Here is a 27727-nt window from a genome sequence, read left to right as displayed (position 1 = left end):
CTCTGTTTCAGGAGGTGGTTTGAGTGTAAAGTTCTGTCTCTGAAAAACAGGTATGAGCAGGCTGAATGCCTGTGGGTAAGAATCAGAGAGAGCAAAGAGAACCTCATGGCTGGTGTGTTCCACAGGCTGCTCAAGCAAGGGGAGCCTGCTGACAAAGCAGCTGCGAGAGGCATTGTGCTGGCAGGCTCGTGTCTGGCCAGGGGCCTTCAACTCTGGGCAAGTAACAGGACGAGCTGTGGGCAGTCCAGGAGACTCCAGCAGTGCACAGAGGATAACTTCTGAAGCCAGGTTATAGACAGCCCTACAGAGGGGCTGTGGTACTGGACCCATGGGTTGCCAACACAAGTTAATTTGAGCTGTCAAGATTAGAGACAGCCTGGGCTGCAATGATCATGCACTGAAGGAGTTTGCAGTCCTGAGGGATATGGGTCAGGTAAAGAGTAAAGTCAGAATGATGAAATTTAGAAAAGCAAAATTCTAGGTTGTCAAGGATGTAGTCAATAGGATCTTCTGCTCTGAGGGGCAATAGGAAACTGCTCTGAGGGACAAGGGAGCAAAAGAATCCTGGCAGATTAAGGTTGCTTTCTGTAGAGCACAAGAACTAGCAAAAGGAGGAGAAGTTCAGGCAAAGAAGGCAAAAGACTGCAATGGGTTAGTTGGAACCTGCTGGTTGAACTAAAGGGTAAGAAAGAAATCCACAGTCAGTGGAAGCAAGGACAAGTATCCAGGGGAGACTATGGAGTCACAGCCCAGTTGTGTAGAAATGGGGTGAGGAAGGCAAAGGCAAAGCTGGAGCTTAATTTCACAAAGGCCAAAAAGAAAAAATAAAGAGCATCTATATGTCTGTCAGCCAGAAAAGGAAGGTCAAAGAAAGCATTTGTCCCCTTGATGAGCAAGGCTGGCAAATTGGTAACTAAGATGAGGAGAAGGCTGAGGTGCTCAAAAGTTTTTTGCCTCAACCCTCACTGTCAGCCTCTCTCCCCATGCCTCTTGGGTGAATGGACTGTAAAATGTGGCTGGGGGAAGCCAAGTCCCTCAGAAAGAATTAGGTTTGTGACCACCTGAGGAGTCTGAGCATACATAAGTCTGTGGGACCTGATGAGATGAACCCCAGAGTCCTGAGGGAGTTGACTCTACAGTTGCCAGGGCCACTCTCGATGTTGCTCCAAAAGTCAGGTCACTCAGAAAATGACAAAGAAAGTTCAGCTTTCCTGTATTTGCGCAGGAAACTAAGGGCTGTGTCTACCCCCCTGAGCAAGTAATTGCTGGAAATTGCATGCTTGTGTTTCTGTGTCATCAGGCTTTTCCTAGAGTTTTGTGATTACTCTCATCTGCCTTCCTGTGATTTTGAAGAGTAGCCCTCTCTTGATAACTCCTGAATGACTGCTGTAAATTAACTGTCATGGACATTTGCAGGAGGACTGTGGCCTGCTGCAAAATGGAGCTGCATGTTACATTTTTGAGAGGCTACACCACTGTGCATTCATCAAATTCTCCACAGACTGGAAAATAACCTTCTATTACTCCCACAAACAAGTGTGGAAAGTTGTCTGCTTTAATCTAAGGACCCCCCCTTCGCCTTGCTTTGCTCTCACAATTGCTCTGTGTCAGTCCTTTAGGTCTGCATTGTGAGACCTTCCTTTCTGCACCAATGGCCACTGCTGTTACTGAAGCACAGTTTAGGGCAAAGGCTGTGTAGTCAATGCTGCCATTCATTTGGAAGAAATTTAATGTTGGCGTTTTCCATGCTTGGTACTGCCAAGTGCCACGCTCCCTGATCCTGATTAGCGAAGCATTTGAACCTACACATAAAGCTCTCTATCAGTGCTCACGCTGATTTCAGCAAAGCCAATTACACATTTAAGTTTTCAAAAGAAGCTAAAAATTATTAGGTTGGGAGTGAGAGCACTCTTCTTTCTGGAGAGTTAATGAGTATGTAAAATTAATCCTTTTAGAAAAAGCAACCAACCCCCATCCCCAGTTAAAAAGGGAGTTCATGATCTTTGCTGTCATACCTGAGGTGAATCAAACAAAAGTGGGAGCAAATGCACAACACACAGACAGCAGTGTCAAATTTACACTGACATAATCATCCTGATTGGAAATTATAAGAGGCTTTCTTTGAAACCACTATTTTTGTAGAAGAAACCTTAGTCTATATACAATTAAGTTTTAAAACCTGGCAGCCATTTAAGCCTCATAGCTGGTAATTTGAGGTCTTCATGTGAATGTATTTTCCTATGTCAATGCTGATTTATTTCTGGAAAAAAAAAAAAATTACTATTATAAGAAGGATCTGTTTTCTATGGGGTTTCTCTTGAAGTACAGGCTAAAACAGGACTGAAATCTAAACTAAAATTGCCAGGCATGGATTCCAAATTGTAGATTTCTTTGTCAGTAAAATGATCCAAGTTCAGGCCAGCATAAAAACATAGATTCTTCATCTGAATAGGATATTATCAATTACATCAATGAAAACCAAATGTGCAAGAAGCATTTGACTTCTGATGGAGTCTCGGTGATTTCCCTCTATCTTCCTGTGAAAAGGCATGCGTACCTTGGGCAGGCATATGTCAGTAAATAAATGCTGTCTGTGCTAACTTGTGTGAGCTAACTGGATTAAAGCATGAAAGTGGTTGCTACAGACTTCCTTGTAACATAGTGGCAGATTAAGTATTTGGCACGCACATTAAATGCCTATTTTTAAATATTTATTCATGTGTTTATTTTTCTTTCAAATACTGCTGCAGTAACAAGTTACTTGTACTTTACCAGTTATTTCTATCTTTCCCCAGTAGACTAAAACCAGACAGCAGATATAAAGCGAAATCATGATAAGAGGCAAAAAAAAAAAAGAAAAAAAAATTCCCTAAAAAGGGAAAGAGAATGCAGCTTTTCTGTATTTGCACAGCCCCTTTCACTGCTTAGGTCTGCAGCTATCTCCTAGCAATAATTTATCTTACATCAGTTAAACAAAATGTGCAGTACAAGTGTGTTTCTGGGCACTGTGTCTGCAGGTGAGAAGGGGAGCAGATGCAGGGGGATGCTGTAACATGCAGTTCCCAAAGAATCAGGTGTTGTCAGAGTGAGTGTCTGCTCCTGGGGGTCTGTGGGAGAGGACTTTGGGACCCCCATAAAGCAGATTACACGTGTGCTCTGCCTTGATGGGGTGATGACCCTCTGTGATGTTTCTCCTTCGGAGAGAATACTTTAAAAAAAGGCAACAAGGGAGCTTCTGAGAAGCAACCAGGGAGCTTCTGAGAAGCAACCCCAGCGTGTTTTGGTAGAGTGGGAGGGTACAGGCAGGATTTGGGAGGGGACTTTTGTGCCTGAAAGATAAGCAATGTATTTAACATCAGTGTAGCTGCTGACATTTCTGAGTTATCCAAGTATTTATATATGCATGGAAATTGACAAGTTCTGTGGTCAAGTGAGATGAGATTAAAGAACAAGTATATTCCCTGGAAAGTGATGTGCTGCTAGGTAAAGGCCTAATTGGACACAGGCCCTGACAGCACTTTTAACTCATACTTGCTGCAAGTGATGAGAATTAGGTATCAGAAATGTGATTTGTCTAATGTACATTGACAATTGGTTAGAAGGATCCTTTTCCTGATAATCTGTGAGACAACATTTCGGACATGGGCGTCCTAGTTTGTCTTACTGTTTTGTTTTGTGGTGTTTTGGGCTTTTAAAATTTATTTTTAAGTTTTCATTTTTTGTATCACTTGTTTCTGGCATTGCATTTCAGGTTTCTGTGACTCTTGTAGTCCATTTAACTCTTGGTTTTGGTATCAGTAGAGCTTCCAGGACCATGCTTATGCTTCACTATAATTCATTTGCTGTTGCCTCATTTTTCTACACATTGTTTCTTTTCCACTTTTTTTTGCCTCCTCATGCACTTTTAGTTTGTCATTGCACCCTTTTATTTTTATATGGAAGGCTGTTTTAGACTTTGTCTCAGAGAATAATTTTAAAATAATCTTGGACTGCTGGTATGTTTAAATGTTGCTTTACATTCTGTAATTTTTTGAATCAGCAGACTTGAACATGTCAGTTTTACTTAGAAGTGTCTTTCTAGTTTTGTTATTTGAAACCAGAAGTGCTTTGGGAGTTTTTAGCTGCAATGTCTCATTTTATGTGTTGATTTTAAGCCTACATGAAAATAAAAAGTTTTGATCTTTAAAACAACTAAATATTCCTGCAAAATATTTATCTGTGGGCAAATTGTCTTGTCAATCAAATTGTCTATTTACAGCTATCAGTTCCAAAGGGTACTACTTAATAATCTGCTTTATACCGATAAAATATCTTGTCTCAAAATTTCCAGTCGTTTAAAAATTGTTTTAAAAAAATATGGGAGACACATGAAGTCACATTTGGGGGAGTATAGCAGGATATCAAAAGGTTAAGTAACTTATCAGAGGAGTGGTAGTCTCAGCCTCCTGACCTAGTCTCAGAGCTACCATTCTTTCCTAAATAAGTACTTTCTCCAGGGATGCCAAACAAAGCCTCTGACATTTGTTATTGTGGTGTGTGTCTGTTCCCAGGACATTACATTTCTGTGGACACGTCTTACGAGGGTGAGAAAGCAGTGCTGTCCAGCCCTGACCTGTACTCCGAGGAATGGAGCTGTGTCAGACTGATCTATCAGATAGCAACAACTTCAGGCACCTCACCTGATCCTGCCAGGCTCAACCTGTACCTCAGGCAGGAGGGAGAAAGTTTTGATCGTTTGCTGTGGTCAGCCAAGGAGCCATCAGACAGCTGGCTCATAGCTAGCTTAGATTTAACCAACAGCACAAAGAAGTACAAGGTAAGGTATAAGCCCAGTTAAAGAAGATGCCACAGGCTTTCTGGTGCAGCCTTGTGCATGTGCTGGGCTGCACAAAGTTCTTTTTTTAATATATGCAGACTTTGAGCCATGTTCTTGGCTTTCATGTCTAAGGCTGGCGCACAAGTCAGCTGAGCCCTCTGTCCCTCTGTGAGCAGGGCTGGCACGAGGCAGCGCTCTGACCAGCGACTGCCTGGGGACACACGGCCAGCCGAGGCCTGCCGTGAGGATGCTTCATCTCCTGGTATCCCTGAGGAGCTGCTGGTGCCAATGGCAGATACAAGAACCCCCAGGGCCTGTGTCTGCAGCTGTGCTCACTTATTCCTGCCCTCTGTGTCTTTCTGGAAGGAGTCACATGCTGACAGAAGAGTATTTCTACCCAGAAACCATCATGTTGCATAATTCCCGATAATGTCTTGCATAACCACAGCTGAGGAATATAGAATTCCATACTCTTAAATGAAGTGTGGGAATTTTTTGCCTTGTCTCATTGTCCTTCAGCGTGTCTTCTGTGGTTAAAGAAGAACACTAGCTCCATCTTTAATGCATTCTGCCAAGCTCTCTCAGCAAAAGCACACCTGACTGTAAGAGGATGATGGTTCCCCAAGAAACATTTAATTTGTTCTCTTGTTTATCCTGTTTAAATATTCAAGGTACTAATGAAATTCTAAATATGACCGTTTGGTTTATATTGTGCAGCTGGTACTGGAAGGTGAAATGGGACAAGATAAATCCACCAGTATAGCAGTTTTTGAAATCAAAATAACTTCTGGATATTGTATTGGTAAGTACTCTTCCCTCAACCCTCATATTCTCTGCATGGAAGAGAATGCCTTGTTGGCAGTTTTAAAACTGGATGGAAGATCTAGCTTTAAAAAACAGACAATGGCTTTTTCCTAATTGAAAAGTACACTGCCATATTCAATACAGATAATTTTTAAGCTAAGAGTGCACAAACTAGTAAGTGGGGTTTTTTCACCTATCTCTGTGATATATATATACACAAATACACACGCACACACACCACATGCACACACACACACACACATACACATATATATATATGTGTGTGTATTATACACAGTATAATTTCAAATCTATTTATTGTTCAAGCAGGAACAACTGTTATATTTTAAAAAGTTTGCACTGCTTCAGATATTAGACATAACAGCTGCATGACTATTTCTGCTCTCTGCCTGCTCATGGCTTCCTTACAAGTATCATCTTGAGGCTACAGACAAAAAACTGTGCTGATATATATATATATTTACACTTACTACCATTTCCTCATGATATTTGCTAAAAACTGCTAATGAAGTTCAAAAATTCCAGTGTCTAGGAGGCTGGGAGATCTTTACATTTCTCGAGAGCTTTGGTGGAGTCCAACCAAGTTGTCACAATTCTTTGGCTCTGTGAAGGAGACAAAGCAGTTGCATTACTGTTATAAAATACTTGTCCTGCTTTTCTTCTGGCCATCTCTGATTTACAAGGGAAAGTTCTGCTTTGACTATTTACTACAAAGAGGTGGTGTATTTAAATCTGCTTTGTTTGGTTCTAAATTACAGCAGTCCTATCTGGCAAATGGTGAAAATACAGATTGGTTCATGAAAATGAAAATTTTATCAAAAAATTATCAAAAAATTTGGATAGGTTTGCTTCTGTTTATTATGAGCTCTTAAATGCTGTGTCCAGTTTTATAAATACAGGCATTATCTGCTCTGCCGTATGTGAAGCGAGGCCAGTGCTTAGCAATTTGCTGTTCCTATTTCTGTGATGAAAATGTGTGCACTCAGCTGGTGGTGTCTGCAATTGCAGAATGTGACTTTGAAGAAAATCATCTTTGTGGCTATGTGAACCGCTGGAATCCTAACGTCAACTGGTTTGTTGGTGGAGGGAACATTCGGAATTCTCAGTCTATCCTGCCCAAAGACCACACACTTAACAGTGCACTGGGTAAGCAACAAATATAGAGCAGAAATATAGTGGAAAAATCCGAGTGTGTGATTCATGTATGACTCTCATACTGTGAGTTATTATTATGTGAGTTGTTTCCATTGTGGGGTTGGGGTGGGGATGGTAAGAGTGATTTGTGGGAAAAAAGGGGGATTAGAAAGAGGTTGGGGGATTTTGCAGAAGCTCAGACAAAATTGCCTGTAAGCTTTATAAAAAGGTTGTTACACTCTTTGCTAGGATTCAAAAATACTCAGAGATAAGAGTAGAATTTTGGATGTGAGAGCTGGAAAACTCAACTTTCTGTGTATTCTATATGTATGGACTGCAGTAAATTTTAGATTCTTGTACTGCTGCTCTGTACATCTGGCAGGGGTTTTCTTTTCAATGACTATTGAGAAAATTGAGTAGGAAAACTAAGGTATTAAAACATGCTTGGAGAATCTTGAGTGAAACTGTACAGTTTAGAAGTCTTGTTTCTTTCAGACAAATGTGGTGCTGTTAGAACAACCCCTCAGAGACATAATGCTGGGAAAAATTATTGGAATTTTTGCACTTGCCTGGCATGAAATGCTTATCCTGTAACTCCTTGCTCAGGGAAGAGATTTTTACACAGCTGTGAAGAAGGCTGTGAGATAACTTCACCTTTGCACAAGGTACCACAGCAGGTGATGGTCAGGACGTGGGGCTGGTGCTGCACACTGTGTGTCTTGCTTGATGTCTGCCTGATGCTTGTGGCAGTGCAAGGGGTCACATCTCATGAAAAGCAGGGTTGATCCTCTTTCCTTAACTCATGCCGCTGTGCCTTTTTATTTACTTCACAATTGTGTGAGTTGAGTACAGAGTGTCACCCCCTGGCACTAAAATGCCTGTAAAATTCTGATTGAAGTTTAAACTTACCACAACTTCAACAGCAGACAGTGGATCAGCCTATTAAATAAGTACTATGACAGGAAATGCTCCCAGCTGGGAGGGATGTTTTCATGTAGCCACAGCATTTCTGTTTCACACCAAGCCCTCACTGCTGAGCATTTACTGAGAAGACTTCAAGAAGCCTAAAGTCACAGAAGAGCCTTCTTTTTGCAAAAATTGGGCTGCGAAGTTGCATCATCCAGGGAGATTGTAGCTAAACTATGAGATATGCTAAAACTGCAGAACAAAAGTGAAGCTGAGAACCTTTCAGGCAAGTATGGCTGAAGTCACCACTCCCTGGCAGTGGGCAGTCTGGAGGAGACCCACAGCCAAGCAGTGCTTTCCCCTCCTTCCGCCAGAGAGAAGCGAGAAGTGACCTCTGAAGGTCTGAGAGTGCTGTGTGCCAATTGATGTAGTGGCAAACTGAACAGCACAGCTTGCAGTGCTCGTGCTGAAGTACCCCTCCAGTCTGACACTTCTGTCTTCTCCAGGCTTTCTACTTGTGAGGAGCCATTTTTTGTTCATCAAATACTGTTTGATGCTGTGCTTCTGGGAGTGCAGAAGAAGAAAAACTGCAACGCACAGCATGTTTGTGAACACGGATGTGTCCTGCTTAAATTGAGATAGCACTCCCGAAATCAAAATATTAGAAGCTGTACCCTTAGAAAATCCTTCAGGTCATATTGGCTCATATTCATGATGGGGAGATACTCTCCTCAAATGCAATGCATTTTTCTGTTCATTAACATCTCCCAAAAATCTTCTTTAAGGATTTTACATAAAAAGCCCAGTCTATGCAGTAAAAATGAGACATTTTTTATAAACCAAATTCTAGATACACTAAGTGGATATGTTAAGGACTAAAAGCTATTTGACAATAATTTGATATATTAAATGAACTGCTTTGTAGAAGATGAGAAAACACATGGCTTACAATCTTGTTAATGTACTTGAATTGCTTCAGCCAAAGTTGCACTTAAGAGAGACGAAATACTACACCAAGGGAAATAACACGGTTGTTGCACATTTTTGCATTTATGAATGGCTTCCAAAATTTAGAGTTTATTATGTTTCAAATATAGATAAATATATTATTTCTAATAATAATAAAGACTTAAGAAAAGAAAGAGCTGGGACTGACTATTTTGCCAAGTGATATCTTAGCCAAACAATTTTGGGTTGTACATTGGAGGAAAAGAGAGGAAAAAAATCTTTTAGAATCACTAAAATTTTCTAGGAAGCAACCATGTTGCTCATAGATATATATGTCTACTCCTTGTTCATCTGCTGATACTTCTTGTACGTGGTTTTCTTTAAAGAGTGTCTTATGCCAAATGGTTCTCTGCTTCTAGGTCACTACATGTACGTGGACTCTGTGTATGTCAAACACTTTCAGGAAGTGGCCCAGCTAATCTCACCAAGGACCACAGCCCCAGTATCTGGCTGCTTATCTTTTTATTATCAGCTTAAGCTGGAAAGCAGCATTGTTTTTACTGTTTACCTGAGAGACATGAGTGGCTTTTATGAAGAGATCTGGAAAACAGACAGTGCACTGAATGCAGACTGGGCGTTGGCAGAAGTCGACTTCAGTGCGCCGTATCCCATGGAGGTAAAGCAAACCTTCCTGCTCGGTCCAGCTGCGACTTCCAGATTGCCTCAGACACGAGTGCCAGCTCAGGCCAAGCCAGGAACATAGCAGGCACCATGCAGTATCTGAAAGACAGCTATAAAGATGTTGGTGATCTGTGATATCCTTTACCCTTTGCATAAAGGTCAAGGAGAGATCACTTTCCATACTCATGCTTGATTTTGAAGCCAGGGGGTTTAGTGCTTGATCAGAGTATCTTGGGAGGTTTTGGAGTCTCACTGATGGGAAGTTTTTTAGTTGCTGAATAATATCAAGGTTCTCTCCGTTCCCTGTTTCTATGACTCTCTGATTCATTTTTGAGGATGCTGAATATCATAAAATAATGCATAAGAAAAATACTGCAGAAGAAAAATTTTAAAAAATATTTGAGGTCTGTTCTCCACCTTACTTAGATCCTGCAGTTCATGAGAGAAAGTCCAAACTTGGGTCCTTTGTACAGTAGTCCTTAAATGTGAAAGACAGCTCTTGATGGTTATTACAATGACTGTCAAGAGTATTAGAAAAAAATTGAATATTTTATTCCCTAGTGTTTTCTAAAAAGTACCCCAGACTTAGAAGACTGAAATAAACATTGTATGTGTATTATATACATACACATATACTTACATATATGTGTATTCTACACATATATATGTAATTTTTATATATATACAAACATATACTCTCTCTATACATGCATACTTCTAATACATGGATTACAGATAAATTCCTCTTGCTTTAATTCTACCTAAGTTATTTGCTAATTCACCATAACCCTGTAGACTTCCAGAAATTACTAGGGGTAAAGCTAATTTTCATGAGATATTATGTAGGCCTTTTGCACTCTATAAAGTCAGTGATAATCCATTCAAATCTTCACGGGAAAGGAAGGCAGCTCTCAGAAGGCTTCATAATACAGAATGGTAAGTGAATTACTGATTCACTTAATATAAAATAAATTCATGTTTAAAAAAGGGAAAATCAGTCCTAGCGCTATTGATGGAAATGAATTAATGATCACTTAGAGCTTGGCAATACTGTTGTTGAGTTTGTGAAAATACCCTCTCATTTCCTGGCAGCATTCAAAAATCCATCCAGAATGTTGGAAACTATCCATATGGGAATAAATAGCAAAACACAGGATGTTGTACCACTGGGTAAATGCACAGGGAAACCTTGTGTTCAGCAGGGTATGCAACTTCAGCTCTCTCAGTTAAAAAAAAAAAAATATTTAAGAAGATTTTAAAAACATTAAAAAATGTTGTCCGAGAGGGAGATGCAGATAATGAAAAGTATGGAGAAGTTACATCAATGAAATGACAGTTTTCAGCCCTTATAAAAAAAGATGAAAGTAGCATATGTTAGAGGTTCTTAAGAGTCATGAAGGACACAGAAAAGATTAACTGTTCCCTGTTTCTCAAAATTTACATTGCTGTTCCAAGTTCTTAGTTACCATGTAACAGTTTTAAAATAAAGTGAACAGAGGGTCTTTTCATATGTGATTCAACCACAGAACTCACTTCCACAACATACCTAGGTACCATTATTAGGATCAGTTAAAAAACTGATCAGAAAAATTAATGGGAAAGGAAGAATTCATCAGGAATATAATGTAAGGGAAGAAGAACTGAAAGCCTGTGATTGTCTTCGGAGCACCTGTAGGTGCTCTCTGCTGGAAAACGGCACTGAGCTACACAGGCCTTTAATCTGCTCAAGAAATTTCTATGTAATTTAGCACAGAGATAATTTAATAGAAGTAATATTAAACCTTAACACATAAATTCTTTGGTTGCTTCAAGACGGTGTTCTTCTTTGTTTCATCTAGCTAAAGAAGATTGCTCAGGATTCTTTCACTAGCTCTCTAGTCTGCAAAACATCACAGGCATTGCTTTCACTGAAACAAATCTCACTCTGAAAGCTTTTGTCCTTATTTCCTTGCTTTGTCCCCGGGGCTGGCTCTCAAAGTTTTCCTGTATCTCAGACGTTTGATACTTAAGAGAAATTTTAAGACACTTCCTCAAGAGTTATAGATGGTCCTCCACTTACTTGAGGAAATTATTTCCCCTGGGAATGACTAAATACAATACATTGTTTGATCTTTGTGGTAAACAAAACACAGCAATAGCTTTTCTGGTTCTTAAATAAATTCTGTACAGGAAGTCTTCTCTGACAGCTAATGCCAAGTCATGGGTTTCAATATCTGAGGATATTTACAGAAAACTGTAAAATTTAATATATTAATAGCAAAGTAATGAACACAGGGGGTTTTTAGCTCTTGATCCAGACAGATTCTAGATAAAACTGGAGGTTTAGTCAGTACAGACGGATGATTGTGAATAGCGGTTTTGTATAATACAGTGGCAGAAGCCTTACTGCATCTTTAAAAGGGGTGCTTCATAGAGCAGAAGAGCTATATTCCTTTTGGTGTTTCCTTGACCTGGAGTGAGCAATGATCAACACCTAAGGTCAGGCTCTGATTTATATCCCTAATAAGTGATATAATTTAATTAGTCCCAACACTTTCAGCACTATATGAGATGTGCTGGAGTCTGTCTGGGACATTCAGTCAGAATTCTGTATTTCAAAGATGTGTACCAAAATTATTGCTGAGTGTATGGCAGACAAATAACAACTTATTATAATTTCTAGGTAATATTTGAAGTGGCTTTCAATAGCGCCAAGGGAGGTTATGTTGCCCTTGATGACATTTCTTTCTCTCCGGTTTACTGCAGCAATCAGACAGGTATGATGAGCTCTTGCTGCTATTTATCTCCCTTGTTTCCTCCCTCTGCCTTGCCCGTCAGAACGGTCTGTCAGTATTTGCAGTTTTGGTGCTACCTTCTCAACTGACCAGCACCACTGGGCTCCTCTTCCTTCAGAAGAGATAACAGCAGATAACACCTGTGCCATTCATTTTTTGGAAACCAATTCTTAATGCTTCCTTTCCAAACACCTTGCCTCAGGGTTCTGCAGCTGGAGTGCTGGACTGAGCGCTGCATTTGCATCACTACTGATTTTAAGAAATTACCACTTGCAGGCTTGTCACAGAAGGAGAGGGTGGATTTTCCCAGGTGTGACGGTATGAGGAAGAAAATGCCCTGGGCTTTTCATTAATGCCAGTGTAGGCATTCTTCATGCCACATGCCCTGAGGTGTTGTACAGAGCCAAAACATGAGCTCTGCCTCCCTGTCTTCACTCCCCCAGGAGGTATTACTCATCTCAGGCAGGGCGTGTCTGTCGAGGATTTGTTAGGTTTTCCCAGCAACAGACACCACCTGAATCCCTGTGACCTCTGATGCAGAGGCACTTGGCACAAAGGACATTGGCATTTGTGAATGCATCCTCTTAAGTAGCTGGTTGCTGGCGTTTTACTCTGGCACTAAAAGATAGTCAAAAGTAGATGCCATCTTTTCCTTTGGTCAGAAGTTTGAATATTTTGGCAAATTCTCTAAAGTGATCAATGAAAAAACAGCTGTTTTTTCCCCTTTTTATCTCAGAGTATCTGCTAGCTCTGCCTCCACTGCTGAAGTATCACTGCTGAAGCAGGCAGATGCCAGATACATTAATCATTACTAATCCACATCTCATGGCTGGGTAAATCCATTGTTTCATTATCTCCTCAATAACTTTTTGGTATTTACTTTATTTTGTAACAAAAATCCTAAGTTATGCTTGCAATTTTTTGCAGGTTGGAGCTGCTTATCTGTTTTTTCCATTTTAATTTTCAGACAACTTATATCTGTTGAGAAATGGGATAAATTTTATAGCATTTTCTGCCTCAATGGTTGAACTTCAGATCTAATCTGAATGGATCAGAATCTGTTCTGAATATGATAGGTTCAACTAGAACTCCACCTACTAACTTTGATTTTGAAAGTTTGTTTTGTGGTAGTTTTGGGATTTTTGTTTGAGAAATGAAAGTAAATTATTTGCTTTATACTCTTTTACATACAACATACACAACATATACTGTTTGATCCTTCAGACTTACCAATTATTGTCATCTTCAGTTCTTCTGAGTAGAAATGTTAAAAAGCAAGAGCTCTCCATTCTCCTTGTATTTGGCCATAGCAGTATATATACAGCATTACATTTTTTCTTAATTTTTTTCTAGAAGTTTTGTTCAACAAAAGTCTTGATGTTAGCCAAATGGAGGAAAAGGTACCAGAGTACTTGCTCAGCAAAGGCTGAGTCAGAATATGGGTTTAATGTCACATGGAAGTGCTCCACCTGCCTTTTCTTTAACTAGGAAAGCAGAGGTGGGAGGCCATGGCTGCAGGAAGAGTTAAGACACATAGGAGAGCCTAGATTTGGCCTATCTGAGACTCAAAAGACCTCAGGCATCACTCCAAAGCCACAATTTTTGTTCTCCTAAAGCTGATAGCCTGTGTACCTGCCACTGGTGTAAAAGCTCTCTTCGTCTCCATGAGAAAAGTCATATGTGCTGCTGTAGAGTGATGTATACAATGTCCTGTGTCTGGGCTCCTGGCAAAGCCAGAATTTGCAGGATAGCTTTGGGTTCTGCCTCTCCTTCCCCAAGCACCTTCTATAAGAACCTTCACCTCACCTATGGTGAGGCCTTTGAAGAAGTAGAAATGTTTTACTTACTAGCATGGCCCATATAGTATTTTTTCAGACTGAGGCAATTTCTGACCCATGAATTCCATACTGCAGGTCTAGAGAGAACCATCTGCAGGGCTGGGCGGGTCTTAGCTTTGCTTTTAATCAACTTTACTATAAATGGTTCAGCTTTCTTCTCTGCAGTATTAGCACTGTGTGAGGCGAGCTCCAGAGCAAAGTTGCCATGAGGTGGTACAGGAACTAAAAACTGTTTTGCTTATCTACTTCCAGCATGCACATGCACACACGTAACTATACAAAAGATTTTTAATAAATGCTCTTTAAAAAAATACTAAATGTTGATGTTCAGTGCACACACAGGCACATGGACACACTCATTTTTTCCAAATAATCTTTTGAATGAAGGAGCAGATAAAAACAAATGGTCTGAATGTCTTTGTGAATTACCTATCCTGGAGGAATAATCTGGTCTTAGTATCTGGAGCTCATTTGTGTTTTAGGGGGGCTATGAAGCAAGGTTTCTCCTGGCTCCAGCAAAAAGTATAAGAAGATAAGACCAACTTGCAATAGAAATTTGATAGTTTGATTTCATCATGGCTGTGCACTATATGTGTAACATCTTTGCACATGCTTATCCTTGGTAAAGAAAAGCAAGATGAAGCAAAGTATGCTTTGGCGTCCTTCTGCATCAAACCTATGTTTATCACACTGTACTCATCCTAACAGAACATATGCATCTTTCTTTTAGGAGCTCCTTTCAATCCTGCCAATGCAGGCTGCAATTTTGAGGAAGATCTGTGTAATTTCTACCAAGATCACAAAGATGGCCCAGGGTGGAGCAGAGTGAAAGTGAAGCGCAATGTGTATAGAGCAGGAGATCACACTACTGGATTCGGTGAATCAAAACTGCTTTCTCCTAGAAGAGTCAAACTATATATAAGTGTTGTATAAAAGGTTAAGGTTAACCTATTGTATCATTGTTCACTCTGTTAAGTAATATCACTGCCACAATGGTTAGCTTGTCTCAGTGCAACTCTCTGCCATTAAAGATCAGCGCTCACAGCTCGGTCCTGTCTGGAGCTCTGGCTGTGCTTCCCCATGTGTAGAGGAGGAAGGTCACCTATTGGATAGTCAGGCAGGGCCACAAATCAGAGTATCTTCACTGTACTGCTCTCTAGTTGCTGGAGGGATGAATCCAAAAAAATATGGAAGCAAATGTAATAATAGGTTAATGCATATTTTTTAGAGAGCAGAAGTGGTCATTTAGAATAGTTGGCTTTTTTAAGGGAGAACATAAATATTGTGTAGTGAAACCACATGATGAAAAGACTGTTAATAAATTCTGAAATTCAGACATCTCTTTGAGTAGAGTATTCATGGTTATTAATCATATGCACTAAGGTCTCAGTTCTTTATACTTGGTGCAGAGAATAATAGGTCTTGTACCCCACCCTCCTTTTTTTTGTCTCACAGTGCTAATCCTGAAAAGGCTAGTTTTCCAGTGAGGCCAGCAACCCAGGGAATTTTTCAGTATAAATTTGATAAGTGCTTATTTCTGGTAACTTAGCCATGCGCTAGTTTAGCTAGAAGCAGACAGGATGCTTTTGGAAAAAAATGGTTATTTCCTGTCAGAGTGTGATAATCTATTTCTTGCCAGTTGGAACTGTTTTTATAACCCAAGTCTGATGCAATAACAGAAGCTGCTTTAATAGCAAATCAGCTGTATTAATACCATATTAAATACAATAATTATGCTGTCTTGCAGGCTATTATTTGTTGGCAAACACAAAGTTTACATCACAGCCTGGGTACATTGGACGTCTGTATGGCCCGACCCTGCCAGGAAACCTGCAGTTTTGTCTGCGTTTTTATTATGCTTTATATGGGTTTTTCAAGATGAGTGGCACTCTTGCAGTTTATATTTTTGAGGAGAATCATGTTGTTCAAGAGAAAATCTGGTCTGTCTTGGACTCTCCAAAGGGAGTTTGGACTCAAGCTGAAATCTCCTTCAAAAAGCCTATGCCTTGCAAGGTAAGACTCTTCAAATTTTCCAGATTCTGAGAGGAGATTTTCCTTGCCTTCTCAGAGTTCTTTGTTATAGGATTAATCCTAAGTGAGCCATACCTGCAAAGTGAATTAGCTGGAGATTTCGACAGAGGAGTTCTACCAAAAGCCGTTTGAGTCTTAGTTTCTCAGCACGCTCCACATCCTCTCATTTTCATTTGCTTGTTTCCTATGTGAGTCATATCATCGTTGCACTCAGTTGCAGATTTTAATTAATCTAAAAAGTATTGGTAAGTTCTGGTCAAAATGGGGATCTGTTCCTTCCCTAAACTCAACTGCTGGGTTACAGTATGAAACTAGAAGTCAGTGTAAATGAGAGCAATGGACTTGAAGAATTATCAATGTCTCTTTGGAGAGGTCATTACATTATCTCAGCACATTAATAACACATTGGTACTTGACATCACCTCCTGAATAAGTCCTTAAGCCATTGTAATTCCTTATCTCCACTCTTTTTTCAAAGACTGACTTTTACACAGATTTCTATAAGCGCTACTTCTGTATTTACCTTGATTTCTGCAACAGATTTTTAGTATCAGTGAGTCATCTACAGAGAACCAGATGGATCTCTACATGTTGACCAGAGTGTGACAATATGTTGAACATTTGAATGGAAACTTGTCTTGCAACTCTCAGTATTCCTAAATTAAAGACAAACATAAATATTTTCTCTGCTAAAAACTAGTTTTTGAAATAACAGCAGTTACTGACCATAAAAGGTCAAAAACCAGCTGCCTAACTGTGTTTACAGGCAAATTTACATTTAAAATTTCAGTCCTAGTTGTGGGGAAGTGTTTTATGTCAAACACCTGAAATCCTAAAGTTTCAATGGGTTTTTTATGTGCTTTGTCCATAAAACATAACAGAATTTGTAATTCCCTTTCAAGTGTTAGAGAGTAAAAAAGGAATTTTATTAGTGCCCAGCAAGTGCATATTAGAAAATTTCTCATAGTATCATCCCAAGATACTTGTAGAGAAGTTAAAATGACAGGCTTATAATTTACTTTTGTCATCTCCTGTTTAGGTATTTCTTTATTAGTTCTGGAAGGGTTTAGTAGCATAATCAACTGCATGAGTAGTGGTGATGTCTGAGCATGACTGTTAGAACTGGTTGACAGTCTTGGAGGTGGCATGTTTTCAGCATCAGACATATACATGGAAAATATTTTCCAGCATGAATTTGTGAAGAGCAATTTTTGTTTTCCTAGAAGTCAGGATATGTAAAACAGTTGTGAGGAAGCTTGCCTCCCTGCTTCTGAGTATGGAGATGTGTAGGAGGGGGAGAAAAACTATGTTCTGCAGAATGGTTTATTGGCCTCTGTCAATTCTTAAAAAAACTTCTCTGGATGCTTCAGGTCTTGTGAAAGTCTTCCTTCCCATGGAAACAAGTTGCAAAAGGTTTCTGTTGAGGAGGCATTCCTCAAATATCACAAAATATTGGGAGATTTATTGGGCTTTACATAAGTCAGCATGTGTTTAGCAAACCATAATTTAGACACCCCTTAGCTAAATAACTGTATTTGACAGGGGGTTAAGTTCATAAGGTTTTCCTTAGATAAACAGAACGAAATGGGTGAAGTTTGAAACATATTAAATGGAAAAGTACATCAAGGTGTATTACAGATGGGAAGGCAGCATAAAAAATACAAATATTGCCAAAGTTTAAGCATGTCTGCTTGAGGCAGAGGGTGAAAACCTGGTGTAGTTACAGGCTATCTGCTCATAATATTTAGAAGTAGGCTCAAATGGAGTTGCACAGTGAATTTGATTCTGACTTTTCCTTGCAATCTCATGTCCAGCTCTTCAGCTTTAATACTTTTAAAAGTCTTTTCATGCTTTATTTTGTTTGTTTCTTCTTTTCCAAGGCAACAGAAGGAAACAAAGTATTACTGTGTGGCACTGTGTAAACACTCAGGTTAGTTATCTGTGAAGATGTGTCTGCCTAGTAGTGAAATAGCCGGCAAAAACCACGCTACACATTTCAGTGTGGGGCAGCCGTGGAGGTGCACCAGAGCGTGTTTTGGCTGGTAGAAAGGAGTGGTAGGAACCAGCAAGTTAGGGACTACGCTTCTGGCTCTGGAGGGAGAAGTGCTGAGAGACATGACAGAAGCTTGACCTTTTTTGTCCTGTGTCCTGCAATCTGCCCTTATGTCTCTTGCATCCTCACCGAGGCATCTTTGTTTTATCTAGCCTGTCCCACAGGCAATGAATCACCCCTCTGCCCCCCACCCCAGTCCTCATCTTACTCTCAGCTCTGGACAATCCAATTTTTTTTTTCCCTGTAATATTATTCATGTTCCATTCTGTTTGCCCTGCTTGTCCCATTTCTTACAAATTTTAGTTTCTCAAAAACTAATGACTTGACAGAAAAGTTCGGACTCTTGACACTTTTCTGCTTCTACTCCAAAGCCTTGGAGTGCTCAAGCTTTTCACAGAATTTTTTTGTTTAATAGGGGCAAAATAAGCCCTTTTTTCTAGCCTTGTTCTCGGAAATGATGGAACTGTTTTGAATTAAATCTTCCAAAATAAGGCTGTACCAAGGACCTAGCATGGAAAATCTGAGCTGAGATCATTGTGTCTTGGCAATGTTATAGACAAGTGAAAAACAGTCTTTCAGTGGAGAGAGGTGGTCTCAAAATAAGATAGGGCTGCCACCTTTCCTCTAATACAGATGTAGTGACTGATGAGCCTCTTTTATTTTTTCCTGAGATGTATCATATGTGGACTTGGATGGTAAGAAGTTGTACAGCAGTTTGGCTGAGCATCTTCTTGGTTACCAGGGGCCACTTTTGGATCGGGTCAGCCCATGTGGAAACAGTAAACAGTCTCCTGGCACTTCTTTAACAGCCGGTCAAATCAACGATAATGTGTCCTGAAGGTCAAAATTATTTTTTCAGCCAGAAAACAATTGCTATAAAATAACCAATTACTCACATCCTTCATCTTTTTTCTTCTACAAATACTACTCCCAAAGCTTTGAAAAATATATGAAATCCATCTGATACGTTTTAATTTTGATAGCATATTTGTTTGCATCAGGACAATAAAAAGATGCAGATTTTCAGTTCTTGGTTTCTGTAATGGTTTTTGCAAGTTCTTTTTGAATTAGCTAACTGCAGTCTGGCACAAGTTGATGGCTTGAGTTCTATGAGCAGGAAATATTGAAGCTGGCCAGCTGGCTTTTATATGACATTTTGAAAATAAAATGTTTTAAAGGCTAGGCAGATATGATCCAGCTAAGCAAGTCATAAATGTCTATACCTACATACATATATGTGTGTTTGTGTGCATATATATTTATATTTATATATAGGTGTGTGTGTGTGCACATACTGTAAATACACATGCTGATAATGCTAGTGAAAAGGCAGAGAATTTAAAATCCTGATTTCCTAATTTGTACTTGCAGCACTGTCTCATTATATTGATTTATACTGTACCCAGGAAATCAGTGTGAGAAGAAAGAAATACAAAAAAAATTCTAATGTTTTTTGACATTAAATCCTTCATGGTTTATTGTATAAGCCTCTTTAAGGGCAGCATGAAAACCTAAATCTGAATTATATAGATTATTTTCAGTAATTGATCTTCCATGCCAATACATGTCAGGAAAATGTAGGAGCTAACTGGAAGAAAATTTGACATGTCATTTGCATCCTTTAAAAGCTCACATGAACTGTGAAGCAAGAATCTACATTTTAATATTTTGTGTGTGTGTGGGTGTGTGCGCGCGCGCGCACGCATGTGTGCATGTGTATGTGGGTAAACACCAGCATGGAAAAATATTTTTCTTATGCAACTTCACAATGAAGTCCAAATACCTAGATTAAAATGAAGGTTTAAGTTCAGTTGGGTCTGCTGGTATCAAATCTGCTCATTTTTGCTAGATTTGAGTTACCATTCTGAAGCTCAGGTTTTTGAAAGCTAACATCTTGTGGTTTTTGTCCATCATGCAAGCTTTTGCAATATTACCCGGTAAAATAGTGCTTGAACCTCCCAAAGAGTTCAAAATCAAATCCTCAGAAAGGTAATTGGCATAACAGTCTATCCTACTACCCTATCTAGCTGTGACTGCATTTTTGTTTTTTCATTGTTTAAGTATTCTCTTATTCCTCTTTGATGGTTTTTCCTCACTCTCTTTACTTGAGTTTATCTGCTTGCTTTCTCTTATCCTCCGCAAGTAATTTTAGTTGCAATTGTGAGAAAGGAAAATCAAGTGACTCTGTGTTGCACTTGAATATTTGCATGTTTTAAAACAAAGAGAAGAGAAGACTTTCTCAGAATAATAGTGAGAAACTTTCCTGCAAGATGCTGTGGAGGCCAATAGTAGACATATATTTAAAAAATATTTTAAAAAATAATGGAAAATGGACCTCACAGTGACTGTAACCACAGTGGTCCAGTTGTGACCTCCAGTTCAGCAAGTTCTTCAGCTTTTTTTGGGTCGGACATAATATAAAAGCTTTAGTGCTGGTTTGTTTCTTGTACTGTTTTCCCTAAATATCTATTATCACCCTGCTGCCTTCCTTGTACTTGATCTGAGTATCTTTGGACCTTTCTTCTCACATCATCACCATGGTGATGCTCAATGTTAAATTATTCTTGCATTTATTTCTCTTTGCTGGCAAGAAATCTGTGTTTCCTGCTTGTCCACCCAAGTCACAGGTAAATGACTAAACTAATCTTGGATAAACAAAAACATAGATCTCTGTGATCAAGTCACTAGTGTAAAAAATACAGTTCTCCAGTCAGGTGCCAACTGAAGGAAGGCAGACATTCTCCTCCTCGTCCTCCTCCTCCTCCTGTTCCAACAAAACCTTTATTGGTCTTCCCACAATAAGGTATGCACCCTAAAGAGGCTGGAATTAGCTGCAGTTTTATAGAACAGTCCTGTCATTCCTTCCCTTACCTTTTAAAATGAAAAACTTCTTGAAGGACAGTCACCAGAAATGCCTAAAATAAGAATGGTAGAGTTAGTTTGGGAACAGTAGGATAGTGCTGTTAAGTGGGAACCTCAGTTCCCGTGGTGCTTAATACGTGGTTATGGAAACAGCATACTGGAAACTGAAAAAAGTTACTTAGGTTAGGAAGCAGTGCCCAAATGGCTTGCATCTTCTTAGTTGCTTAGCAAGGTGATATGTTGCATGAAATATTACACATCTCCTTTTGGAATCTCCAATCCTTAATGGTCAGGAAACTGTTTAATGGGAATGAGGATAGAGCCCTTACAGTAGATTTGTGGAAATCTGTGAGAGTGTTCAGGGACAGATGACAATATCAGTGTCCTGTGCATATTTGTGTGCAGGCAGTGTTCTCTACTGTGCAATCCAGCAAGAGGAGATGTAGGATAAACAGCCTGTGGCACTAGGTTATTTTGTTAGCTTTATGTTTCTCTTTCATTATTTGTTTCTGCCCTTGGACAAGAAAGGTTTTCAAAAATACTTGTTCAAGTGTCCCAAGCTTATTACCAATGTTATCCAATTATTTATGTAGAAGCTTTCATATTACATTATTTTTTCAATAGAAGCTCATTGTATTTACATGGCAAGAAACCGAACTTGCTTGGCAAGTGTCATTTTAAATCAATCTGTTTTAAATGACAGAAGCTTGCAGATGTTCTAATTTTGGCTTACTTGAATTCTTGATAAATGTTTCTGACTGTTTAGGCCAAAAAAATACAAGCCACTTAAAATCTAGTTTTATTTAAGCTAGCTATGAGTAATTTGGTCTACACTTAAAACATCTGTATTGAAAAGCCCTGAGACAGTCAAAATGGTTTTCCCATCCCCCGTGTGGTCAGTCCTTGGCTTACATGCTTGTATGTAAGCTTTTTATTTGCATAACTGACTGAAAAGTCAGGCTCCCTGTCTTGTGTGAAAACATCTTAACTGCTTCTTCCTGTCAGGTCACACTTTTGTTTCTAGTGTTCAAATTATTTTTTTATTTTGTAATACTTGTGTCACTGTGAAGAAGTTAAAACAGTAGCTTCTCAGAAAAAAATCCATGTCAGACTCCACTATAACTGTTGTTCTTCTTTAGGAAATTGAACTTTGAATGTGTCTAAGTGACAGACTGAGTTTTGTGTCTACACAGATTTACAGTGTGTCATTTAAAGTAGGAATATTCATTAGGATGGAAAAAATAAATTACCTTGCTGCAGAGGCATAGCTTGCTTTTAAGTCACCAGTTTAGACTGTTTTCATATTTTTCTTCTGTTTGGCTGATCTGGCTCTCTAATTGAGCAAGATGTATACGTTCTGGGATAAACAAGGAGGAAAGAAAACACACAGAACATATAGGGATCCAAGGGAACATATAGGCATCTCCTTTTCTCCTGTTCTCAGTCCAGCTCCCACCAAACCTTCTATAGCAAGCTTCCCACTATCTCTCCTTACACTGAAGGTACCTTACTGCATGTCCTCCTATTTCTTCTCCTCTAAAAGCAGATTAACTTTATATGCGTGTGAGTTTTAATTCCTTGTAGAGTCGCTGAGTGCTAAAGATGAGAAGTCCCTTCTACCTCACCCAGTACCTGCAGCACAGCCCAATGTGGTGTCTCAGCAGAAACTTGCTCAACCGGCCGTTTTCATCCGGCATTGCTCATACCTCGTATCATCCAGGATACGTGCTAAGAAAGGATTATTGATATTTTGAGACTGAAGGCCAGGACCATTGATTAGGCTCTGCAAGATAAACAAACCAGCTTCTAAGCTGGGGCAATGGTTTGGAAGAAAACTGACTCCCCAGCCGTGTCCTGTTATTGGAACAAAAAGAAACATGAGAGATATGTTTTATTTTTCAGTAACACGGGCAACAACTGCCTTCACTGGATAGTGTTTTTAATTTAGCGTCCAAAATAGTATGAGAGTCCAGGAATCTCTGTTACCTAGCTTGAAACAATCAGTATGTTGATCATCTGCCATGCTTTATGACAAAAAAAGCTCAGCACAAAGAATCCCCTATTGTCTTCTCCAAGGCATGAGATAAAGTCATAAGATTTTATTTTGGAAAAATTGACCAAGCAAATATTTTAATTCAAAACAAGAACAAATGCAAAGCAACTTGAGATTAGTTCTATTGAGACTGCAGGAAGGATTCAGAGATCTGACTTAGTGTGAAAATGAGTAGTTTTGTAAATCCAAGTTGGTACAATTTTGGTAGGTAAAGTTCAAATACTCAAATATTTTGCTTTATGACAGAAAAATATATTTAAAACAGAAGAAGAGTGAATAAATTTGACATGTGAATAAAAATGTTCTAGTCCATTGCTTAAAATTAAATCAAGAATGTAACAACAAAATAAATTGAGGGGACTGTAACAATTTCAGTAGATTTGCTATAGCCAGTACTGAAAACTCTGCACTCACAAGTACATGCTCCTAAGTAGAAGACTTTGTAATTTCATCCCTGAAATTATGGAGTTTGCTCATGGCAGTGTGTCCCTCAACACCACAAAAATCAAGTGGAAAACTAGTGAAGCTTAAGCTACAGATGGCAAAGCTGAACAAGTCACTGAATCAGATCAATCCTTTAGTTGTACAAAGATTACTGGTTCAATGTCCTTTGAGAGACCACAGTTATTGTTGTGATGCTTTTTAAATGGAGGGCTTTCTCCAGGACCCAATGGGTAGTTACATACCTTGTATGGAACAAATTACTGCAATCTAAGAATAAAGAACTTAATCCTGCTCCCAATGAGGTCAGTGCTAAAGCATTGCTTAAAACATGACTCCACAGTGTGGAAATGTTATTTCACAAATGGGGACTGACTTCACTCTTACATGCGTGGTTTTCTGAAGATTCATGGATTAGGGCTATAATATGTCTTTAGTTCATTACAAATGTTCACCAGAATACATTTATTAGAATTTTGGCCAATGGTATTCACCCAATGTCAGTATCTTATTTTATGCTTATTTTATGCTTTTTTCCAAGAGATGCTACTGTTTTTAAGGGATTGCCCCTGTGTCCTGACAATGAATTTATAAAGTATGAAAAAATTTTTGTCCTGTTAAACCTTGAGGCTAAGATACAGTTCCACAGTGGGAAGAAAAGAACAAAAAAAGGTGTGAGGTTTAGGCCACCATATGCTGAGCAGTTTTGCATTCTGTGCAGGGGCACTTCTTAACTCCATACCAGTGGTAGTTTACAAGACAGATAATCAATAATAATCAGGCTTGGGAGCACTGAATTGAAGATTTTCAAAAATTGCTCCTCCCTGGGCAGCATAATGCATACACTCTTCCAAGTTTTTGGTGTAGTTCCTGTTATTATAAGCAAATGAGTCAATAAATACTACATAGCAAAACAAACTGGCAAAATACCATGTAAGTACCATACTGAAAGTGTTACCAAGGCTACTAGAAGAGAACATACTAAATAATGCTCTAACAACTTTTGAATGCCATTTTGTACCCCTGTGAAACTTGTCAGTCAGCATTTAACCTCAAATATGCAACTGAGGTGATGTCCAGAAGATTAAACAGTTAGAAGTGACAGTAATCCATCTGCAATCACTGGAATAGAACTCAACACAAAGGAATTGTTTTGAAAAACTCCTCCTAAATTATGGTCATAACCCCAGTAGTCAGACAGATGGTTTGGTGTAGTTAGGACAAGAAAACCGCCCGCAGTGTTTTCATAAAGTAAATCCTAATGTGTCTACTGTAATTCAAAGAAATCTGTGTCAATTTTGGCAGAAAGGCAACTGAGAGTCTTAGAGTTTCTTTACATTTTATTTTACTATCTCATGAGTGACTTGTATTTTCCATGTCAGAATTAATGTTTACTCAAATCAATGATCTTGGATGTTTTTATTAACCTCCACAAACTCAGATGAGCACTGTGAATCACGCATAACATTTCAAGTCTCCTGCGCTATGATGTCATGGCATTGAGTCATTTATGAATAATCCCATTGTGTGCAGTAGTTTGAGTTCCTCTCTATTATTCTTTGCATTTTGCCACAGCCTTTTTTGTCCATCACTCCACATTACTTCTTCAAATTTATTTTTCCATGGATAAAACCTCCTAGTTTTCAGGATAAGATAGCTGAAGATATTTGAGCTCTTCATGTTGGGTGTTGGGCAAGAAAAAAACACAGCCTCAGTGAGTCATGTTTTCTCAGAGACAAAAAAAATACTCTAGTAAAGTGGGAATTACATAGAGATATACATAATTTGCCTACAAAAGTGAGAAAATATTTTCTTTACATTGAAAACATACATTTAGTCCCCACTAGAATTGACATTTCAGTCATTGGCAGAATGTGCCAAGGCAAAGTGCATCCATTATTTCTGTTCTGTAGATTTTAAAATTATCTGTGCATTTGGAAAAAACACCTAACATTTCAGACTCTTAACAGTGCCAGGTTTTATACATTACACTTCCTTCCTGTATCACAGGTTGTCTTTGTTAGCTGGTGTAAAAGCTTCTGGGACTGTGGACTTGTGGCACTGGATGATGTATCATTGAGCCTGGGAAGCTGCCAGGCTGCTGGTAAGACCATGTGTATTTGTCATCCAACAGCTGCTATCCTTTTGAGAAGAGCTCATACACCTTCATTTTCCAAGCCTGTCCTACAGCTGACTTCATCCTGTTGTGGTTTCTTGTCTTTTCTTTTTTTTTCCAATAAGTATTGCATAAATCCTATTTTTGCAAAGTAGCAAACATCTAGCAAGGACCAGTTTTTGCTCACAGGGGTACCAGCTAACTCCTAATCAATTTCAGTGACTCCAGAGCAGTTGCATATAGGTGAAAGGTCCTTGGAGGGCATTAAAATGAACTCACCGTTCAAGTGAGTGAAAAGTAGTTTTCAAATGGTCTTTAAGAAGCCAGGAATGAACTCTGTGTTTTTCAAAACACAGCGTAATTTTTTTTTTAGGCAAGAAATAGAGTTGTGCCAAGGTCAAGGCACAGCCTCACCTGAGCTGCAGTTCTTTGATTAAGACATAGAAAAGCAGTCCAAGACTCCCACTGTAGTGGGAGAAACTGAATGGTTTTCAGCAAAATTTTACCCTCTGACATGCACAGGCCAACCTCTCTGAACTCACAAAACTTCTCCTTTTGTGGCTTTGTGAGGTTTGACAATACAACAATTGTATCCTGATTTTTAAAAAAAGTTCTCATGAGGCAGGCACAATCTACAATCCCATTCTTCTCTGGAATAAAGCCATGCCTTTGCAATGATCCTGATAGCTTTTTGATGACCCCTCTTGATTGGATTTTATGCATTCAGGCTAAAAAACAGAGAGAAGTCACATGTACAAAACAAGATGCCATTTTTCTAAACTATTTCCAACAGTTGTCTTGCTGTAATTTTTAAGTAATTGGAAAAGGAACCAAAGCTGCAGAACTGGTATTTGGGTGGAGAGTCATGCCATGGCTTGTCTCTGATGGCAGCAAAATAAATGCCTGAAAAATGCCCCAGAGGTATCAAGGCTTCCTCCTCTTCAAAAGGTGTAGGCAGCTCAAAATGTTTACTTCTGAATGACAAATTAGGATTACCTGACAGAAGCTTCCTGGCATGTACCTGAATTATATCACCTTTTGTATGATCTAATAGAATTGAAATAATGAAAATACTCCAGTAATTGCAGCTCTGTGGTATGTTGTAGGCTGCAGTAGAGTCTGGTGCCAAAGGAACAGAGGACAGCTAAATGTGGCATTGATTTCAGTTCACAGAAACTCCAGTCTTTGACAATGCTCATTTATTATGCATGTTATACATGCTGGGACTTATTAACCTGCTTGGGGTGCCAAAATAGTGAAGAAAATTACACTGGTAATTGTATAACAGTTATAGAATCATAGAATTGCTAAGGTTAGAATAGACCTCTAAGACCATTGAATCCAACCATTAAAACCAAAAGACCTCATAAGATCATCTAGTCCAAAACACTATTGTGAAGACTAATAAACTGTTTTAAAGAATCCTAGGACTAGTGAATCCTAGTTACTGAGCTAGACTAGGACACAGATTTCCCCAAAGATGTGAAGAGATTTAAATTAAATTTTATACAACAGTTTGAAGGTAGCTTGTATAAGCTTGTAACTATTGTAAGCATTGCCAGGTAGCTGTAATTGATGTCAGCAGGTGAGGAAATGCAATACATTACTTGTGTAATCTTTCCATGTATCAGTCTAACATATCTGAAGTTTTAAACTATATCCTCTCCTTACAGATTTGTTGCTGCCCACTCCTGGAGAATGCACTTTTGAAAAAGATGAGTGTGTGTTCACCCAGAAGAAGAGAGGTCGTGGGAGCTGGCACAGGAAGAGGGGTCCAACTCCCACTTCTTACACTGGACCAAAAGGAGACCACACTACTGGGGTAGGTGAGTTAAATTCCACATTGAACTTTCAGAACAGAGTTTGGCAGTTAATAAAAAGTATTAATCAAATATTTTAAATGATAACCCAGAAGATAGAGAAAGCTTTTGCTCTTCTATTCAGAAAAGTTACTAATCAAACGAAATAAGCCCATTACACAGGGAACTCATGCATGGTTTTGAGAATACGACATTTAATCTGAATTATCTCTAGGCCATGTCAATAATTTGATTGTCATGTCCCAAAGTAGCCTTTTCCTTAGGAAATAAAAGAAGAGGATGACTGTCCAGATCTCACAGAAAAAGCTCCTTCCAAACTCCCGGTTTACGTGAATATTCCCTGAAACTGACTTTAGACCTATTTTCAGTTTACGTGGATCATTAAGAAGTCTGAGAAGTGAGGCTGATAGCTTGACTTTAAAATTGAGA

At 39.0% G+C, this 27727-nt stretch overlaps 1 protein-coding gene across 2 annotated transcripts in view; it reads left to right on the top strand.

The window, feature by feature from the left end:
* MAMDC2 (MAM domain containing 2) overlaps positions 1-27727 on the top strand; it is a 55275-nt gene that overhangs the window by 24135 nt on the left and 3413 nt on the right. The window contains exons 3-11 of one of the 2 annotated variants that reach the window (XM_064735552.1): positions 4551-4816; positions 5534-5618; positions 6650-6787; positions 9049-9305; positions 11973-12066; positions 14653-14799; positions 15670-15935; positions 25373-25466; positions 27152-27304. In XM_064735552.1, the coding sequence (XP_064591622.1) occupies positions 4551-4816; positions 5534-5618; positions 6650-6787; positions 9049-9305; positions 11973-12066; positions 14653-14799; positions 15670-15935; positions 25373-25466; positions 27152-27304 (1500 nt within the window). The remainder of the gene's footprint in view (positions 1-4550; positions 4817-5533; positions 5619-6649; positions 6788-9048; positions 9306-11972; positions 12067-14652; positions 14800-15669; positions 15936-25372; positions 25467-27151; positions 27305-27727) is intronic. The other variant, XM_064735553.1, reaches the window with a different exon arrangement.

This window comes from Zonotrichia leucophrys, chromosome Z (genome assembly GCF_028769735.1).
Source record: "Zonotrichia leucophrys gambelii isolate GWCS_2022_RI chromosome Z, RI_Zleu_2.0, whole genome shotgun sequence".
Taxonomy (NCBI): Eukaryota; Metazoa; Chordata; class Aves; order Passeriformes; family Passerellidae; genus Zonotrichia; species Zonotrichia leucophrys.
This window is presented reverse-complemented; position numbering and strand designations above follow the sequence as displayed.